Source organism: Nelumbo lutea, chromosome 5 (assembly GCF_056320005.1).
Source record: "Nelumbo lutea isolate HS-2025 chromosome 5, American lotus-T2T, whole genome shotgun sequence".
NCBI lineage: Eukaryota > Viridiplantae > Streptophyta > Magnoliopsida > Proteales > Nelumbonaceae > Nelumbo > Nelumbo lutea.
Genome location: NC_142688.1, coordinates 18,060,274 through 18,075,868, shown reverse-complemented (window position 1 = coordinate 18,075,868; position 15,595 = coordinate 18,060,274). Strand labels below are relative to the sequence as shown.

Genomic DNA, 15,595 nt, shown 5'->3' with positions numbered 1-15,595 from the left:
ATCCATCAAAATGCCAAATATTAGGGGTTAAGAGGAAAGGTCATTTTTGGTTGTTAATACCCTTCCTTGGCCATCTTTGTTAGGGTGTCAATGGATTGCTTTTGGATTGGACTTTGTCCAAATCAAAATCAATTTAAACAGATTGGACAGACCAATTAGACATTTTGAATTTGACCGGTCCAGACTTAATGATCCAAAGTATCTATTGGCTTGGATTGGACCTAGTTCATCTATAATGAATTTATATTGGATTGAGTTGGATTGAACTAATATTTAGTCCATTGATAGAAGATAAGAATATAGGTATCAATGTACCAGGTTTAGATTAGAACCGATCTAAATTAAAACCAATTTAAATAGATTGAATGGTCTAGGCATTGAATTGGACCAATCCAAAATGGTTCAAAGTATTCATCAAATTAAATTGGACCTAATCTATCTGTATTGGACCAAATCCAATCCAATTGATGCCCCTAGATTCTCTTATTCAAATTTTAAAACTTGAAAGTAATTCTAACAAGAGTATCGTCCCTTTGAATCTCTCAATATACAATTTTTGGATTGTGCATGTCAATACTTTGAACCATGGGTGGTAAAAGTGATTCATTAATTTTCCTTGTCCCATTATAATCCCTTTTCCAAACTAGAGTTTTAAAAGTGCATGTGCGCAAATTCTATAGCCATACAAAAGTAAAAAAGTGACTTATCAAAAAATACAAAACAAAAAGTGCGTTAAATTCTAACTTTAATGAGATTTATAAAATGTCCATAATATCCCTCTAAACAGAATATCAAACAACCTTTTGTTTTACAAATTTAAAACAAGGACAACCGTATCTCCTTGTCTTCTTTTAAAAGATTTGATTTTACCCACCATCATGTCTCATATCTTTTAGATGCATCATTATGATCCTTATCTAATCCAACTTTGTCTGCAAGGCTTTAAGGAGATGGGATTAGCTGAACGTGATAAAATACATGGAACCCATAAATTCTATTCATGATATCAATACATTACGGAACGCCACCTTATTTTATCATTGGTATGGTTTCATAAAAGTTGTTAAATGAAAATTTTGGAATTACAAGGTGCCGATTAGGTAGTTGGTAAGGCCTCATGTTGGTTGTAGTGGATACTTGGGGATTGAATCTTGTTTGCACCAGGGTTGGGGATGGGCTATCCCCTGGTTGTGTAGTCCAGAAAAATTGGGAACCAGTCAGGTAACCAGTTTCATTTTACTCTAAAACTACTTTTTGGCCAAAAACAATTGATTTGGTTAGCGATTCATTGACCCGGGCGATTGAACTATTAACCTGAACAATAATTTTTGGTTTTTTTATTTTTTTTTTAATTTTAAGTCAAAACGGGTCACCCATTAGAACTGACCGATTGGACCTTTCAAATTAGGAACTGTCCCCAGAATGGTTCCCTTTCCAATCCAGTTTTAAAAACCTTGGAGTAGCCCCATGGAGCTATAGAAAAAAAGAGAGGAATTTAAGGGCCATTTAGTCAATGTTTCTTGCCACTCAAAGGTCTTAGGAGGGGTGGACTGCATATGTACCTAATATGTGCCATCTTTTCTTTTTAGGCACAAAGTAATCATTATCAAACTGAAATCCTCATTTCCACACTTGTTAGCCCAAGATAATACTCATACATTTGAGAGTGCATATGTGATGGAACACCAAATAGAAGACTCAATAAACTAACTTAGAACTCTTTTGATTGACTTGGTTCTACATTTTGTAACTTCACAAAGTTTATGAATTGGCCAAGGATTAAAATATCAATACGATATGTTCTATATCTATATCAATGCACCTGGATGTACATAGATATACCAATGCACATATGGCTGGGGGACTTTAAAATTTTGGGATGAAAGAAGGCATCCTTCTAATGCTTATAGGAATAAACAAATAAAAAAGTATCAATCATATTGATACACAATGCCCAGCTTTTGGTATCAGCCATATCAATATTTTGATCTTTGAAGTCGACCTCATTTCTGCTCAAGTTCAAGTATGGGATATTTGGATTATAAAGAACTAGTAGTACTACTATTTATCACATTTGTAATTTTTATACAAAATGGCATCACTTCTAATAAGAAACAAAGGAACCATTCGTATACACTTTCTACATAAGTAAAAGTGGTATAGAAAGCAAATTTTACCTTCATATTAATAATTTGTTCAAAAGAAGAAAAAGGAAAAGAAAATTAAATACCACCTAAACCCATGCTATATATTTGCACATATTTATAATTTAAAGGCCTATCCGCCTGGTATTTGATATATGCACCACTAATACCCCACCCCTTCTCTAAATTTGATGGTTGCAGGAATCTAATCCACATCTATACTAAAATCAATTTGGATGGATTGGATGGACTAATAAAATATATTGGATTGGACTAATCCAGTCCAATATATTTATTAGATTGGATTGGACCTAGTCCGTTTATAATAAATTTATATTGAATTGGGTGATGTGGTCCATTGATATAAGATAAGAATATAGATATCAATGAATTGAATTTGGATTGAAACCAATCTAAACTAAAATAAATTTAAACTTAAATGGTTCAGACCAGACATTAAATTAAACCGATTCAAAATATTCATTGAATTGAATTGCATATGATCCATTTATAATGGACTTACATTGGACTGGATTAGACCAAATCTAATCTAATTAACATCCCTAGGGCAACCTGCCATGTCCGTAGAGCTTCACACTCTTCTGTCAATTCCCCCGACCAGAAGAAAACAATGAGATTTCTGTCAAGTCCATAGCTTGTCACGGCATGATCCATATCAGTATTCCATCAGTTTGGTCAAAATCTTGTGTTTTATATATATTTATATTATACATATTTACATTTTATATTCTTTGCAAGCTGAGTGATAATGATAAAATGCCCACTGACACAAGTTATAGAGGCCTAAGAAACAAAAACAAAAATAGGCACTTGAGAAAATTTTGGAAGAAAAAAAAAATAATAATCCACGGAAAAAAAGCAAGTTTGTTTAGTTAGATAAAAGCTGCCGATACATCTAACCATGAAAAATAAACTTTATAAACTTTTAGGTAGAGACAAAGGAAGAGTCAAAAAGACAAGGCAAGACCAAATACAGTTACGGCAATCAGAATGGCAGAAACAGCAGAAGTAACAGAAGCTGTTATACTACTATACTAGCACGTGACATGTAGATATGGGTGGGTATAAGGGAGAGTGTAATTTTGAACATTTGGAATCTGGCAACAACTTATCAAATCAAGATGTCGGCAACTCATATCTATATTAATTATAAAAGAGCGAATGGCTTTTTATTTTGGAATTTTTATTGGACATTTTTATTAGACATTTTTATAAATAATTTTATCTTAAAGATACTATCACATGCAAATGCACGTATATATTTACTAGTATTAAAAAAACGAGAATCCTATGCATGGACTACTAACTGAACCTTCTCCATGATGTGCAAAAACATTCAAAATGACAATATTTAAAGAATTCTGACTTCTTGGTTATACTTGTCCAGGGCAATATTCAAAAGTTTCAAAAATAATAATAAAAAAAAAAAAAGCAGAGATACTGGGGTGCAAATTGGCTATCGGATTTCAAGAATTTCCACCGTATTGGGCCTGGCCAAGCGGCAGTGCAGGAGCACCGGAGCAGGGACCCCTGACAAGAATTCTCTTCAGTGAAAATTATCAAATACTTGAGACGGTTAAGTATTCAATTGCAAGTTGCCAAACCTTTCGTAATATCACTAAACTTATTTATCTATCTGACCGGTTTATTGTCCTCAGAATGAATCATAATCTCTTCCAACTTCCAATTAGATAAAGACAGTAGCAACGATATTTGCGTCGTCTTATCGTAGGGATGATCATTCTTGGCCCGGCCCAGCCCGCAAATTTCTGGATCTGGGCCCAAGTTTTTTTGTGTCAGCACGCCTAGCCCCGAGCCCACATCAAGCCTGGAAAGTTTTGGGCTGGGCTTGAGCCTAACACTTCAAGCCCAGCCCGTAATATAATATATATATATATATATGAATATTTTATATAAAATATATAAATTTTAAATTTTAATATATAAATAAATATTAATTAATTGACACGTGTCAATATATGTGAACTCTTGAACTAATTCAAGTATGTAATTGTAAATTGTCCTAGACAAGGCCTTTAATAATAACACTCAATATTTAGTGTTGTTCCAAGTCCCACATTGCTCAAGAATGAGAATAGATGCCTAACCTTTATCTATAAAAAGATAGAAGATAGGTAAACCAAGCCAAACCAACTCTATGAATTAAATTAGGCCAGTGCCTTTTTTTTATTTACCTTGTGCTTGCTTGTGTCAAGTAGTTTTTTTAAATATATTACATGTAATTTAATTTAATTTAAAATTTAAATAAAAAAATTTGTATTATTGGATGTCATGGGCCTGGAAAGCCTATAAGCCCGGCCAGGTGCCGTATAGGGCCAGGCTTAGGCTTGCAAACTAGGCCCGGGCCTAGGTTAAGGCAATTATCATTAGTGCTAACTAAGCCCTGCCTGGCCCATGATCACCCGTCTAATCGTTTTTGTTTTGCTGGCATAGGTCAAACGCTCAAACGGTTAGAGAAAGTTAACGCCTACCAAACGATTACCTGACCAAAACATTTCTTATAAATAGTCACAGAGGGCATATAGATTTCCCTGAAAAATGGTTTACCTGAGATTCCCCTAGGAAATTCTCAAGAAAATAAGCCCTTTCTATGTTAGTCTTTTTTTTTTTTTTTGCAAGTGTTTCACTGTTTCTCCGTTAAAGTCTGTGATAGCTTTCATAGCCATGTTTTTCCCAAAATGACATTATGGCTACAAATATTTTATGGTTGTAGGAGTGGTCTGTAGTGTTTGGAAGAGTCCCTAACCCCTGTTCTCTGATTAGTTTATTTATTTATTTTTTTTAGGGCGTAAGAGGCAATAATCTGTGGGTTTTGAACAGAAGAAAGAAAGGACGCCAAATTGAGCCTTACTAGTTATTAATATGAAAATATTGGTGAACAATATAAGCTAGGAAAATGATCTCATGTATTTATCAAAACACTCTGTACAATCTATAACAGCGAGCCGGAAGAAATTAATGGAAAACCTTCTATTCCTTTGAGATCTGATGTTAGTGGCAACCTTTAATATGCCGCTGTCACAGTTGAGTTATCTCCATTAGAGGAAGTAACAACTTCTGCGGTTATCTCTCTGGTGGTACCGACAGCAGATTCAATAGCTAAAACCTGTGAAGAAAACCAAAAAATAAGAGACTATTACTACTAAAAGGAATAATCTAATAGGCCAAGATTTCACATTTCAGTGATACATGCCTGTCCAGTTGGGTTCACAACAGGATGATCCTGGGTTCCAACAGTCGAAGCCTTCGAAAGATCTCTTAAAGTCCCCTGCAGGTCCCAGCATCAACAGGTAAGGCAACTCAATAAATCACCACCAAAAATAGTTAATCCTTTAACAAAAAATTGTTTGAGCCTAAATGGGCTGGACTCTTTTTTTTTTTTTTTTTAACTTCGGAATATGTAATATTAACTATACTAAACTGAAGCACAAAATTCATGTATTTTTAACACAAAGATTAACAGATTTAATACACATTGCCAAAAGCCGTGCCTTCAATATTGTTAACATCCCAGGCTGTTACTCTTGTTGCTCCATCATGGAAATTTCGCTTTCTGATGTGCTTTGACACCGGGTAGATCAATGAGAAAATAATGCCGTTTAAACAACAAAACAGTAATTGGATGTATTTATGCTTCAGTTGGTCCCTGGGGTTGAGGTCATTATAAAATTAGAACGTAGGAACCCTATCCATATTACTCAACCCGACTCAATTGGTCTTGAATTCTGCTAGCAAGTTGGCTGGAAGGGAGGGGGGTATGGAAACTTGAAACACAAGATTTCTGTCCATATCATTGAACTCTTGGGCTGTTCGCTAGTCAATTTTGATTTTTCCCCCATCTTGTAGAAAGTCTCATTTGGGTCCTCTAGTAACAGTTCTGCTGTGTCCCTCTTTTAGATACATCAAGACATTGTTTTCCTAGTCGAACTTGATTTTTTTAACATTACAAGATAGTCCACAGGAGTGCTTTCAATTTCTTATGATACATTTGCGATTTATAGCAATAAAAGGGAAAACAAATGAACTAACCTTAACACCTGTTCTTGCTACACAATTAGATTTAAGCTGTCAAAAGGTACAAAAAGGCCCTGTATGAAGCTAGATACAAATCTTGTCTGCCGAGTTTCTCTTTATCTTTCTATTTAGAACATGACATCAAATCTTTTTGGAGGACAAATAAGAAAGAAAAATGTCACTTCTACTACTAATGTTCAGAAGCCTTACATGCCAATCAGGCTTTCTTCCAAAATTCTAGGAAACGAAAATATATGTTTCACAGTTGACAACATCTAGCCATCAAGTTTTTCATTGTCAAAAAACAAAAGCTTTCAAATTGTCATGGAATCTAAAAATTCCCTTCTTTCATATAGATAGAAAAGTTGGCAAATAAGCTCCAGGGTCGAAAATTTTCATTGTCTAAGTCAGTGGCTCAGATATGCATCCCCCTCAAAGCTAAACCTTTCCCGAACAAATGTTTCTGCCGGGTTCCCCCAGGCCCCATACCCTTTACAAATATGCAACAGTGCACACTAAGAATAAAAAGAGAAAAAGGATCCCATTAATTTTTTTCTCCACCATTCAACAATATCCTAACTTGCCCATCTAAATGGCACTCATTCCCACCAAGAGAGATCTCAAAGAGAGTGAAGAAAAAGCCAAACTTCTGTCAACTTTTGGTGAAGAGAACCATGTAGTCACTGTCAATATGTTCTTGCCTTTATATATTAAAAATGTCCCCTTCCCTTTTTGCATGCGGAAATAAGAAGAAAATAAAAGATAGAAAGAATGAATGAAAGAGAGGGAAGAGTGAAAAAGAAAGAGTGATAGCTGAAGGTGGAAGACCTTAGCAGAGTAACATTGATATGTGATAGACATGAGTATTCAAAATTTGTTATATCTAGGTAATCCATTAATGGAGGTGGGGTCTAGATATGTAAGTCCTATTTCCATTCCTCTATTGCCTCTCAGTATGTGGCAATACTTTTTTATTTTTTGGATAAGTTTGTTATATCTAGGTAATCCCAGAGGAAATTTCCTGACTTCATTATTGTGGCCACTTGTGAGAAAATGTAGAATCCAGTCCCACCTTTTCACAGTTCATGGACAAAAAAGAAGCAAAATGAAGAAAGTCATCTGTTTTGGTAGCAAACGATTAATCAAAATGAATTCATCAAAAATTAAAAGATTGATCAAAATGAAATATGAGAGAGAAAAAAGACAAATTACAAGGACAAGCAAGGCACAATTTGTAATTGAACAAGGACCAAAGCCTCAATGGGTAATCGAGCAAGGTACAATTATCTTGTAAATATATCATCCCAATACAACTCAGAACTTGATGTTGTCACCCTTCGTTATTAACCAATAAATTGGACCTTAGGACCCATTTAAATGAGACATTTACTCTGACAGCAAGGCCCTTGGCTCCCTAACTAAATACCTCAAGGAATTATCAAAAAAAAAAAAAAAAAAAACTAAATACCTCAAGGTCCCTGGGAAATCCAAGCCACTATTCATTAACTTGGTAAGAACCAGTTAGACTCCCTCTACCTCCATCTCTACTCACTAAAAGCCAAGAGAAGAGAATAAGTCAAACTCTCTAATAAAAGAGCTAAAATCAGCTCTAGTGGAGTCACTTGCACCTACAACTTTAGTTTAAGCAAAAAGATTTATAAAAATGAAATATGAAACAAAAAAGACAAATTACAAGGACTAGCATCCGACAGCTAGGTGCAAGGACCAAAGCCTCAATTGGTAGTCGAGCAAGGTACAATTATCTTGGAAATATATCATCCCAATACAACTCAGAACTTGATGTTGCCACCCTTGGTTATTGACCAATAAATTGATGAAACTTAGGACCCATTTAAATGAGATGTTTATTCTGATGGCAAGGCCCTTGGCTCCCTAACTAAATACGTCAAGATGACAAGAGGTTATATGGATATTCAACAATTAGAGTGATTGCATGCCTCACATCAAACCAATGACACTAGGGTGGCACAAGGTTGGATAATATGAAAATGACATTAAAGAATTTCCAATGCTAGAAACCATGTCACCAGGTTAGCCAACATAAAAAAGATATGCTTGGTAAGGGGGAACTCTAAGTCTAGCCATATTATGTGGCACAGAAATTCCGTTGTCCCCCGATTTTAGTCCTGACTCTTGTTCTATACTAATCACTTCTTTTATTTGTGCTCCTTTCTTTGGCACCTATATGCCCCCTCCCCTTCCCTTTTTACTCTTTCTTCTCATGATAGTTTTTTCATCAGAAAAAAAAAAAAACAAAATAAAATGAAATGTGATCAAGTGAAATGAAAGCAAGGAAAAGCAAGAGCTAAGTTATTCTTTTCCAATATGATTGAATTGAATGTAGCAATGAAAAAAAAATCATAGAAATCAACACCTATGGGTACACCAACCTTGTTTGCCCACATAAGTCCACATGCATTGCACAGGGTCCTGGGGCCAGCTGGCCCACGACGCATCATAGGAGTGGACTTTGAGCTAGTGCCACAGTGTAGACATCTATATACAACATATGAAGATTAAAAAAATAAACTACAGCAAAAGTAAATCATGTCACACCACACAGTAAAATAAAAGGATAAAGGATAAAAATAAAGATAAAAACAAAATGAAGATAAGAAGAAAAGGCAAATATGTGAACGTTATTATTACATATTTTCCTCAGAAGATGGTTTGGGGACTCACAAAGTTTCTTGTTGCAAATCCTCTTGTCCAGAACCTGGTGTACCACTTGACGAACCCATTTCATCAGAACTTACCTTAGATGATGTGAACTGACCCTTTTTACGCTGCATCCTGATAAAGTGATGGGTTCCAAAATCAAAATTTTCTTGAAATGATAGCTTAGTTTAAGCATAACATCTCCAATAAATTTACGCTAATCCAAAGCTGATTTGCATGCTTTGTAAAAAGTACATCAAGAATTTGCTAGTTGAAAAGGGATAACATGTCAGCACAAAATAAATTTAGTTTACCATAATCTTGCATGTCTACTGGAATGTAGGCATGTATCCATTCTACCTGGAGCAAAGTTTGAAAAAGTTAAAAGGAAACTATGCATATGCATATATAGATAGAAAGATTGACAGATACATTCTTCTTTACATAATTTCAATGATCAGAAAACAACAATATGCCCACCTAAGAAAAACAAAGGTTACCTAAATACGCATGTCTATGTATTGCAGACTATTTTTTTTTTATCAATAACAGAATTTCATTAAATTAATATATGAACAACAGTACAGCAATTAGAGAGAGTTAAAAAGGTTTAACGCTCTCAAGAAAGCAACAACAAGCTCACAATACAGCCCAGTACATATGAACCCTTCCCACACTCTGCTTTGTCAAAGCATCTGCAAAGGCATTTGCTGTTCTTTTCACCCACTGAAACTTTATTTCCTTCCCCCCTAGTTAGCCATTTGATTTCCTTTCTTTTCATTAGCGAACTTCCAAAGACCACTTCCCCTCTGCAGCCAGCTCAACACCAACTTTGAGTCCCCTTCAATAATTAATTTTTGTATATTCAGTTCCTTACTCCTAATACCTTCAATACAGCATAGATTTCAGCTCCCAAAGAATCCCTTATCCCAATGGAGCCTGAATACAATGCCAACACTTTCCCCTCCTCATCTCTGAAGACACCTCCTACACCTGAAGGGCCTAGGTTACCTTCACTACTCCCATCAAAATTTAGCTTTATAAAGCCATTGCCAGGTGGTGACCACACAAGAGAAGCCGTAGACCGAGCCCAAGCCAAATTGGCCACTTCCACCCAGCTATTCAATAATATATCAGTAGACACATCATCAAAAAGTTGCACAGATTTAGCCAATGCACTACCCTAACTGTTATGGCTTCAATAATTCCTTCTTTGCTTCTTTCCTTTTCGGAGAAAATTCTAGAATTCCTTTCCTCCCATAAAGTCCAGCATGTAGCAGCCCTCACACATCTCCACATAATCCTTCCCTTTCTTTTAGGCCATCTAAAGAACGAGGAGCTAAAAAGACTTTGGATGTTTGATAGGAGGGGGGAGGAGGGGGGGGGGGGTGTTCCACCTGCAACCAAAAAGAGAAAGAAACCATTCCCAAATAGCAGAAGCAAAACGACAAGAAATTAACAAGTGGTATGAGCTTTCACCATCGACCTTACAGAGAATGCACCAACTCGGAGACAAGCACCAATAAGGCCTTTTCCTTTGGAGTAAGTCACGTGTTACATCTTCCCAAGAAAGCTTCCCAACAAAAAAGCTCCAAACCTTGGAGGAATCGGCTCACTCCAAACCTCCTTAACTAGGAAAGGGTCATTGTTAGAGGGCAAAAGGGATTTGAAAAAGGAAGCACAAGAGAATGAGTTAAAGTCCATAGTCACTTATCCCTCTCAGAGGGATCCAACACCACCTTATTTAAGGTTTGAATCAAATTCAGCACACTTTCAGTTTCTGAATCCCTTAGGCCTCTCCTAAGCCCCAAATCCCAATCAAACCCAAAATTGGACTAAAAAGGAACCAGAAACCTAGATACAACCATGCCTTTATACCGGGAAAGTGAAAAAAGGGAAGGGAATTGTTCTTTCAATGGTAACTCACCCACCCAAATGTGTTCCCAAATTTTGACCATATTCTCAGAGCAAAGGTCATACCTGATGTGTTGCAGAAAAGAGGGTAGAACTGCATGTATGGATTTCCAAGGAGAGGTACCAGTTAATTTTGCCGAAGTCCCTGTATCCCAACCATCCTCTGCCTGACCATGAATATTCAAGATTACTTTAGTCCACAGCTTTCCCCTTTCACCTTCCAACCTCCACAGCCATTTTCCCAACAAAGCTTCATTTTTTTTTTTTGAATATTACCTGAACCCAACCCTCCATCAGCCCTACTTTTAGAGACCAATTCCCAATTTACCCTATGATCCTTTTTTCCTCCCCTAGTTCCCACAAAAAATCTCTCATCAACTTTTCCAAAATTCTACTTATCTTCACTGGGATTCTAAAGATTAATAAATAATACACAGGCAAACTTGCCAATGTAGATTTAATCAAAGTGATTCTGCCACCCAGAGATAAGTAATTCTTCTTCCAAGAGGCTAACTTCTTCCGAAACCTATCAATTACAAGGCTCCAAAAACTCTATTCCTTCGGATTATCCCCAAGGGGCAGCCCCAAATATTTCATAGGCCATTGAGCCATGACACACACCAAAGCTTCTGCCCTTTCCCTTATAGCTCCCTCTTCCATATTCAGCCCCGCCACACATCTCTTATCAAAATTCACCCTCATATTTGACATCAGTTCAAAGACTTGAATCACCAACTTCAAATTTCTGGCCCATCTCACATCCTCCCCCTTACAGGGGGAAATAGTATCATCATCAAACTGTAAGTGAGTAATTATTGCATACTAAATATGGATAAATATAATCTTTTTTGCACAGGATTCAAATGTCTAAAATTAACAATAGATGTTTAAGAAAGGACATCCCATTGTTTCAAAAGCCAAAATGCTAATGGTGTTACATATCTTCAGTCTAACCTAATATTATCCAAATAATTAGCCATGAGTTGTCATAAGGATTAATAGACATCCACTGCCACTCCATCAACAAAATTCTGTTCTATAACTAAAATTCCATCCTTCATCAGTTTTAGCCCGAATCCCATTTTATGTATTTCCCCATAATTTGATCCTTCTCAAATATCAAAAACAAACATTAAAATATAAAAGCACTCACTTTAGCTATGCTGATACACTTTTCATGCATTTAAATCCCAATAACCATATTCAAATAAATATTGATCTAGTCATTAAATTCACCTATGAGGTGTTTTTTAAGAAGTCTATGTCCCAGGTGACTTTTATCCAACATAACTGTGTGACATCCAGCACCACTTGTTGAAGCACAACCTCGGGAGAAAACTCCTACTGAGCCTTAGTGTCAATTCCTTTACTGAGCAAGGATCATCATTTAGAAAACCACATTCAATGATCTTCCAGGAGTTGAATAGAATGTCATTTTCCTTGTTGAAAAGGTGTCCAAGCCTCCAAGGCCTGAACCTTGAGGCAAGGCTTTAAGAAAAAAGGCCTTCCAATGCAACCTTCCCAGACCCATAAGGTCCTGCTTCAATGTGTGAGGTGAATGAAGCATCAACTGTTCTGTCCGTTCATGCTTCTCTGTGGTCCACTTTTTAATTTCTTCATTTTCTCTACAACCTCTTTATGAGCATCTGTTCTTTTATTCCTTTTCCTGGGAAATTTTTATTACCTGTTGGTGTGTATTAATGACCAAAAATGTTGGCTAATTAACCCCCGTTGTCCTATTCATTTAGGAGATTCAGTTTCTAGCTTTCTGCATAGCCTGTTTTTTCCATGCATAAAGATATCTAATGACCGAAGAAGTCCATTTCCCAAGAAGATACCTGAAAAAATGTCCTAGTTCCTTGCTACAGTTGAGTGTATTTCTGAAGAACTAATGTTTTCATATTTGGATGCCAATCAAAGTCATCAACTGCAGGAGACGTCAGCACAATTTAGACCAGTCTTCTCAAACAAGTAACAGCCCTGATTTTTTCATTGATCTTGTCACCATTAGAGTGGCAATCATGGGGTTGGCTACATGAACTGTGTTCCATCATTCCATTCTGTTTATATACAAGAAAGAAATTAAGACACTTTTCTATAAATTACATGAGTCAGTAGGCCTCATGTACATGGTGTTTAGCATGGCTACGTTTTATGTATGCCGTTTTGCTTCAAAAAGCAACACAACACCATGAACATGTTCTAGTTTTCACTTTTCAATATGCCGATGAGGGGAGGGGGTTGCTGCAATGCCCCCAGCCCCCCCTGAAAGATGAAAACATCAGAAAAGATGTTTCCTTCAACACTACTAACACGAAATTCTAGGTATTGCACTGTTTTTTGAGACAAAACAGGTGTTTAGCAAACATGCCCATTTACTTTTTCTGTTTCCTCTAACATGCTGATGTGGCAAAACTTGTGCAAAACAACAGTTGTTAAGCACAACCATGCCAAACATCACCAAAATAGGCTAGCTACTATTCAGTTTGGTAGATTATTTCCCACAGCTGGCCTCCCTCATTCTAGGAGCACTGAAGCATAACTTTGATGGCTTCCATTTTGGGAACAGATGCAGCCTTCTAGAATGGAGGGGCAAGATACAGGAGGAAAGAACTTATGGCTTGTCCTACTGGGTCAGACGATTTGTTTCATGTAGAGATGAAAGCCATAGTACAACTGTACAAGGGTTCACAATAATAGGGTCCATTATATCAAGAACATGTAAAGGTGGAAGACTTATTCACAACTTGCCAGCAACTGGATCAGAGAAGGTAGTGATAGTCATCATCATGTTAGAGAGGCAAGAGCATGCACCTTTTATCCCTACATCAATGATCTGTAATTCTGTAAGGATTATTTCTTCCACATTTTAAATCCCAATTAAACTGGAAGAGCAATTTAAAATTCAATCAAGATTCAAGAACTTCAAGATATTCTATTTAGTAACCAATTGCAAATTTCCCTAGTTAACTACAATTAGAAATTGCATTTAATTCTTTGGTAATGCCCATTCTGTTTTGTATATAAAAGACATAAGCATAGATATTTGCTGATCCAAATGGTTATGAGGAGAGCTAACCTCCTCCGCCCTGTATATATGACAAAAGCGTTAATTTTTTAGGGGAAGAAATGAAACTCAATTAATACATGCCATTATTACTTATCAAATATTTAAATGATGAAAGGGTGGATCGCTACCTTAAATCTAGATATCTAGAAAAGTAAGGGACACCCAAACCACATGGATGTCTCCCTGGAACATCAACTGCTTAGGGTAGAACCGTAGAACAATAACCAGAATACCCTCATAATTGCGTAATAACATCATAAAAATGTCACTTGAAGAGATAGTTTCTCAATATATATATATATATTCTTTAATGATAAAACCCTTATAAACTCTCTTTTTTACCTTAAAGCAACCTCTTTTCGGACAGTATAACGGATTTTCTTGTCAAAGCATCGCTCTTTTCTCTTTTCACGAAACCTACTTAAAGAAGCAGCTCTCTGAGTTAGACTTGAACGTCGTGGATACGCAACCAAACCCTAAAAGAAAAGTGTTGGTAAGGGAAACATCAATAATGGTGAGAACAAGAATGTCAGCAAAGCTTGAATGACTGAGAAGACACCTTCTGAGGCTGAGAGGTTGGAACACCATGCATTGCAGAAGGTACTTCATACCCTCCCAACAATAACAACACTGCTTGTACCTGTAGAGGTAGATGAAAACCTCAAATATTCAGACATTAGATCCTAAAGAAAACTATTGTGAATTGCATTACAGTAGAACCAATGAAAACAACAATTCAAGTAAATTCGGCCAAGAAAAACAAATAATGAAACCTTTTCTGGGGAAACAGCGTCGAACACGTAAACTTCACCCTGAAACGAGAGGGTCAACTGATCCATGCCCTCACCTCGAGAGGGCAAGACGAAATTAGCGCCACTGAGGAAGGCGGAATCCGCAGAAACTTCATCAACAGTGTCCATTACCTCAACGGTACCCCCGATACCACCATCATCGAGCGTGTGAGCTTCGTAGCGGATATGAGGATTGTCGATAGAATCCCCAACCGCACTGCCATCTTCAGCTTCGATCTGGTTCGGTATATTCATGGATTGCATCCGATTAGCACGTCCGTAGATTGGTGACCGGCTATTCGTTTCAGGCATCCTTGCCGCATCACAGCCGCGAGGGAGGAAGCCTAATGAAGAATAAACCCTGGTTCTAGCTTCTATTTATCGTCGGACTTCTGAATTAAGATCACCCCTGCTGCACCGTTATGTCGAAATTAAAGAAAGAAACCCTAGAACCGGCGGGGAATGGTTTTCCGAATTCTTTCCAGAGAAGGTGAAGGCAAACTCCTGGAGAGGACGACCGAGGGACAACCGAAATAGCCCTGGATAAAGAGGAAATTTACGGAATATGCCCCCGGTTGATTGATATTTATAGTAGAGAGAGACTGTTAACGTGTACTTTGCAAAGAAGAAAGCCGGCAACGGCAATGGATTAATGAGGTGAGGGGACAGTGCGGTATTTTATGGCGTGGACAGTGGACTGGTATGGATTATGGCGTCGCGGGTTGTTGGGAATGCGCAACAGGAATACCCACAATGTTTTCTGAAATTACAGGAGTACCCGCCGTGAGTTGATATGGCTTCTGGGTGATTTGGTCCTCTCTTCGCTTTCCGGGTTTGACCCTAATTAAAAATAAGGATACTCGAGATAATTTGGATATTGATGATATGGATAAAAAATATGAAAAACGTTTAAATATATAGAAATTATATATTTTAGTGGT

The 15,595-nt window shown here is 36.9% G+C and overlaps 1 protein-coding gene across 1 annotated transcript; it reads right to left on the bottom strand.

Moving 5' to 3' along the window:
* Nucleotides 1–5,017: 5,017 nt before the first annotated feature.
* On the bottom strand, nucleotides 5,018–15,345 carry LOC148850694 (GATA transcription factor 24-like). Its single transcript, XM_088946895.1, has 7 exons — nucleotides 14,637–15,345; nucleotides 14,423–14,503; nucleotides 14,206–14,339; nucleotides 8,904–9,014; nucleotides 8,612–8,717; nucleotides 5,380–5,454; nucleotides 5,018–5,292 (listed from the first exon to the last, which is right to left on the bottom strand). The coding sequence occupies exons 1-7, from the start codon at nucleotides 14,964–14,966 to the stop codon at nucleotides 5,191–5,193; spliced, it is 939 nt and encodes a 312-aa protein (XP_088803021.1). The 5' UTR covers nucleotides 14,967–15,345; the 3' UTR covers nucleotides 5,018–5,190.
* Between the last annotated feature and the right edge of the window lie 250 nt (nucleotides 15,346–15,595).